Source organism: Colobus angolensis, unplaced genomic scaffold (assembly GCF_000951035.1).
Source record: "Colobus angolensis palliatus isolate OR3802 unplaced genomic scaffold, Cang.pa_1.0 Scaffold43, whole genome shotgun sequence".
Classification (NCBI taxonomy): domain Eukaryota; kingdom Metazoa; phylum Chordata; class Mammalia; order Primates; family Cercopithecidae; genus Colobus; species Colobus angolensis.
Window position 1 is genome coordinate 2,253,649 of NW_012117710.1, and position 5,753 is coordinate 2,259,401.

At 58.1% G+C, this 5,753-nt stretch overlaps 1 protein-coding gene across 5 annotated transcripts in view; it reads right to left on the reverse strand.

Moving 5' to 3' along the window:
- MAD1L1 (MAD1 mitotic arrest deficient-like 1 (yeast)) overlaps positions 1-5,753 on the reverse strand; it is a 416,346-nt gene that overhangs the window by 124,072 nt on the left and 286,521 nt on the right. Inside the window, exon 1 of one of the 5 annotated variants that reach the window (XM_011956962.1) lies at positions 1,909-2,374. The exons of the other annotated variants lie outside the window; for them this stretch is intronic. Coding sequence (XP_011812352.1) covers positions 1,909-1,980 — 72 coding nt within the window. The 5' untranslated portion in view covers positions 1,981-2,374. Of the gene's footprint in view, positions 1-1,908; positions 2,375-5,753 lie in introns of those variants that run through there. 5 annotated transcript variants of the gene reach the window in all.

Here is a 5,753-nt window from a genome sequence, read left to right on the forward strand (position 1 = left end):
TCACCATGGCCCAGGCACACACGCGGCACGGGTCACCATGGCCCAGGCACACACGCGGCACGGGTCACCATGGCCCAGGCACACATGCGGCATGGGTCACACACAGCACAGGTCACCATGGCCCAGGAAGACGCGTGCCACAGGTCACACAGCACAGTGTTTGGTTCTTTTGTCTTCTTGAGCCTGCCTGGCAGCCATCTCTCCTTGAAGGAATGGCTTCTTCCCTGTGCCCTGTGGACAGGTGCAGGACCAAGGCCTGGCCACCTGCTGGGTCCCTGCTGCCTAACCATAGGAAGAGGGTGAGAGGGGCCACAGCCCTGGCTCAGCTAAGCACAGCGCTTCCCGGAGTTCCATGCTTAGTGCCTGGGAGGGAGGCTTCCTCTCCTCTGAGGTTTCTGGCTGGGATGAGGCTTGGAGCCCGTGTGGCCATGTTCCCATCTCTTCCCGACCAGCCTGGAAGGTGCCCCGTGCCACAAGAGAAACAAGGTCAACCACACAGAGATGGAGGGCGAGGGAGCCTGGAACCAGCGTGGGTGGCTCAGCAATGTGCCTTGCGACCTGATGTTCCCGTGAAACCCAGGGCGGGGATACGCGTGGCATCCTTGAGGGAGGAGTGCGCCTGGAGGCCCAGCCTGCTGACCTGTGGTAGGTGACCGATGCCCAGCAATGAGCACCACACAGCCCTGCAGCAGGGGACAGCCGTCCTGCAGCAGGGGAGAGCCACCCGGGACAGGGAAGTGCAGGGTCACTGCACACCCTGAGACCTCGACCTCATGCCACACATAAACATCAGTTCTACCACGTTCTGTCTCCTGGGAGTAGACACAGGTTTCTCAAACAGGGTTCAGGAAGTGGTGGCTGTAAAAAAAAAAAAAAAGAGTACAACAACTGACCTTATACAAGTCAAGAACTCTATCCACCACAACAGCGGAAAGGCACCCATAGAGCAGGAGGTGCTGTCTGAAAATCACATTTCTGAGAAAGGGTTCAGATCCAGAACATACGAAGAACTCAGAAATAACCAAGGGCATGTCAGACAACCCACTCTAAAAATGAGCAAAAAATGTAAGCAGACACTTCCCAAAGAGAGACACCCAAAAAGCTGATAAACACATGAAAAGGCGAACACACACGGGCCAGGGCCGGGGCCAGAGGTACACACACGCTCACACATGAGCCAGGGCCGGGGCCAGAGGCACACACATACACACGATCCAGGGCCGGGGCCAGAGGCACACACACACACACGGGCCAGGGCTCCCGCCAAGCGCTGAGACTCTGCTGCTCGTGGCTGTCAGCTGTGGGGCAGTGAGACTGGGTGGGCACCCCGTCCCTCAGGCCCAGACACCACCAACCCCCGTGAATGAGGGGTGCGCCAGCGAGCCAGGCCAGCCCCGTGCATAGCGATGGCCTCCTCCCCTTTGGCAATGAGTTCCCGCCACCCTTGGGGCTTCTGCCCACGCACTGTCCTATCTCCCAAAGGGGAACAGGGAAACACGTCGTGTGTTCAGGTCACCCCACGCTCTCAGGAGAGAGGCCGGTGTGGACACACCCCATGAGGTGAAGCGACCAGGCGCAGTAAGCCTCCAGCCTCCCAGAGCCCAGGCTGCGGTGGGCCACTGCTCTCCAAGTCCCCAAAGGGCGGCGAGGCCTGGCCTGGGCTGTGCCCACTGCAGGGCGCCTCAATGGGGCTGGAGCCCGTCAGCCGTGGGCAATCGTGGTCCCAGAGCCCAAAATGTGCTTCCCACAGGGAGGGAGGAGGGGATGGGGAAGAAGGGAAGAGACCTCACCCCTCCTGGTGCCACCCCGGACTCCAAGACATCCCCCTGACATCATGTCACACAAGCTAACGGCTGGCCCTGCCACCCCTGCCTCATGGAAGAGGCCAGTGGAGATGGACACGCTGACCTGGACCAGGGACCCCCGGCCCCATGGAACGATGGCAGAGGCCACCGCAGACCGAAGCAGGTTTGCAGACATGGCTTGCTTGGCTGCTCCCTCTGTGCTTCTCCTGGGAAGGAGGAGGGGAGGGAAATCCACCCACTCAGGCCCAGGGGAGAGGGAGGCGGGAGCCCTGCTGCTTGGCCAGGGTGGGAGAGAATCTGTGCAGCTCTTCACTGGTTTTCTGAGAACCTTGTAAACCTCAGAGGATGAAGAGACATCTTGTAACTCTAGCTGAATCACAGACTCTTGGGGTTGAAAGGATTGCTACTTCATTCAGTTTGCACAGCCGGGGCAAGAAAACCCAGTGTGCAAAATCCAACCACCCACACACGCTCAGCAGGCCCCTCTGAAGGGCGGCACTGGCTTTCCCGGGCCTCTGAGGGCTGGACGGCATCTCAACCTCTCCACCATCCTATGGATCCGGAGCCTCGAGGAGCTACGGAGGATGCGGATGGGGGTGGGGCCGCCTCCTGCGGACATCAGCCAGTCAGTCACAGGGCTGTGCAGTCACCTCGCCCCGTCCTAACCACGCAGCACTGCAACTGCACCCAGAAAGCAGCCGCAGGGCACACGAGGCCAGCATGGGCCCCGCTGATGGAGCTGAGGGCACGGAAACATGACTGAATTTCAGATAACTCGCGTGTGTCCCAAAATATTCTTCTTTTGATTTTCTTCAACCCTTTAAAAATGTACAACGGTTCTTAGTTTAGGGGCTGCATGGCAGGCGGAGCTGTAGTCAGCTGAACCCCGGCAAGGATGAGGCTGCACGGCGTGGACTCACCCCTCCTCTGACCCAGAGCAGCCAGACCCTACTCCCCTAGGCCTCACCCTCCTCTTCCTCACCAGGCTTCAACACTGCTGACCTCCTGAAGGGACCTCCAGGTGGGAGGAGGTAGTGACCGTCCTGGTGGCTGCCCAGTGAGGCCTCACCTGGCCCCAGCATCCTCCCACTTAGCAGACAGGTGGACTTGCTGGAGGGGTGGGGGCTCAGCGGTGGCACAGCGGTGGCACGCCCAGCGCTGGCGCTGGACCCAGCAGTGCCTGAGGTTGTCGAGTTCCCCGGGGTGGATGTCCTGGCAACGCTCAATGTTCCACAGGCAGGAACGAGAGCCAGAGGTGCAGCCCCACCCCCAGCTAGGGTGCCCCTGACCAGTCCATCATCCTGGGGTGAGGTTTCCCCCTTGATGAGGGGCTTGACGTCCAAGAAACAATTCTGCATATCAGAGGATTTAATGACCAAAAGCAGGAGCCAGTAGAGATGAAGGAAACCAAATCAAAACAGACAGAAGATAAAACTGAGAAGTTCTTCTTTAATGCCAATCCTGTCACCCTCCAGCACTGCACTGCTGGCCCCGCTGGGGGCGAAGGCTTGGTGTGTGCAAAGCCACCGTGTCCAGGCTGGGACCAACCCCCAGGCGTGTCCTCCTCAGAGCCACGCATGCACCACCAGGTCCTGCTCTCCCAGAGCCACAGTGAGGCCAACAAGTTTGGAGCAGCTTCCCGTGGCCTGGCTTCCACCTGTAGCAGGAGGCCCTGGGTCACGGAGAGCATTCACTGGGCACCTGCGGCCGGGGCGGAGCGACCTGCCAATGGCACTGCTGACTGACCAGGGCTGAGAACAAGCCTGGGCTCCATAACTGGCGGTGTGGACAACCCACCTCCCAGGAGGGCCAAGGAGGGGGAGGACGGGCACTAGGGCTCTGTGCAGAGGGCAACATTCCGGGCAGCTACTCGCCTTTCTGTAAGTTCAGGGGACTTTCCCTGCCTAATGCCTGGAGAAGGCAGAGCCCCTAGAGGCAACACGGGAGGGGCAGACTGGGCACCACCCAGCCTCTCACGTCCCCACCGTGATTGTGGGCCAGGCTCTTGACTTCCATGGGTTCGTTCCTGCCATCCTTCCTTTCTTCCCTCTGTCCATCCACCCACACACCTGTCTGTCCATCTGACATGATTTCCAGGCCTGGACGCTCTCAGCACAGCTGTGAACACAGTGGTGGAGCCGTCACTCACAACGAAAGCAGCTGGTATCCCACAGAGGAGCCTCCTGGGCCATACTCAGCATGTGGAGGGGACATTCCCAGCCCTTCCAGGAGGAGGCCACACCTGAGCCCCTGGGGGCCCAGAACCTCTGCTCCAGGTGAGACAGGACCGTGCCCCAAGGTGGCTGGGGGCAACAGCCAAACTTCCGGGCTGCTGCTGTGACCACAGCCGGGGGCGGTGCAGAGTCAGGCACATCATTCCATGCCTCGGAGCTCCATGTCTCAGAGCCTGTGCGCCCCACACATTTCAGCAGGTGCTGGAAGCGCAGGAGTAATGGGAGCCCTGCACTAAGGCCTATCTCCAGGGCAGCCGAGTGTCGGGATGAGGACGGCCCTGTGTCCTATACAAACAGCAGCACTCCTGCGCCTGCCCCACCAAGAGGAGCCATTCAAATGCACAGGCAGCAAAGCAGCACGGGAGGAAACTAGGCGGGATCTAGGGGATCAGGAAACATCCCATGTCTCGGATCGGAAGACTTGGTGCTGCCGGGACCAACCAATCTGCACATCTGGGACACTCCCAGGACTCAGCCGGCCTCCCTGAAGAACTGACAAGCTGATTCTGAAACTCACAAGGAACTGCAGGGGCTCAGAAGAGCCACCACAGGATTGAAATCAGTCTCCTGATTTCAAAACTTACTACAAAGCCACAGCAATCAAGACAGTGTGGCGTGGGCATCAAGACAGACGTACAGACCAACAGCACAGCAGAGTCCAGCAATCAACCACATGTCCATGTTGAGTGACTCTGAGAAAGATGTTAAGGCCATCGGATAGGGAAAAACAGTCTTTTCAACAAATGCTGCTGGGACAATGGGCTGTCGCATGCCAAAGAACGAAGCTGGGCCCCACCTCCCACCATAAACAAAAACTAAGTAACAGTGGATCCAAGACCCATGTGAGAACCCAACTGTAAAACCTGTAGAAGAAAACAAAGGAGAAAACCCTCCTAACCTTGGATTTAACAAAGGATTCTTAACCCAAAGCACAAAGAACGAAAGAAAAAAACAGGTAATCGGACTTCATCCAAACCAAGAACTTGTGTGCTTCAAAGGACTCCAATGAGATGCAAAAACAAGCCACAGAACGGGAGAAAATGTCTGCAAATCTATACCCAAAGAACTTAGATCTGAACACATAAAGCAGGTTCACAGCTGAAACGACCCAATGTTACAATGGGCAAAGCATCTGCAGAGAGACTCCTACGAGGCCAATCAACACATGAAAAGCTGTTCGGCATCGTCCAGCATCCAGAGACAGAAACCGAAATCACAGTGGGGTATCACTTTGCACCCCCAGGACGGCCGGGAAGTCACTCGACAACATGTTGGTGAGGACGGGGAGAAACATGGAACCCCAGTGTGCGGCAGCCCTGGAGAAGAGTCTGGCAGTTCCTCCAATGATGAAACGGTTACCATGTGACCCAGCAGACCCAGTCCCAGGCAGACCCCGGAGAGAACTGCATACACCCCCACACAGACTCGTCTGTCAATGTTCATAACAGCCCGAAGTGGAAGCCACCCAAATGTCCACCAGCCGATGACTGGATACATAAGACGCGGCCGTGCAGACAGTCGGTGTTTCAGCCACAAGAAGGAACACATCACCGACACCTGCGATCACATGGGTGAACCTTGAACACGGGAAGTGAGAAAAGCCAATTACAAAGGCCATAGGACTCCCTTCCCGGGAGACGCTCGGAACGGGCCACGGGACTCCCTTCCCGGGAGACGCTCGGAACGGGCCACGGGACTCCCTTCCCGGGAGACG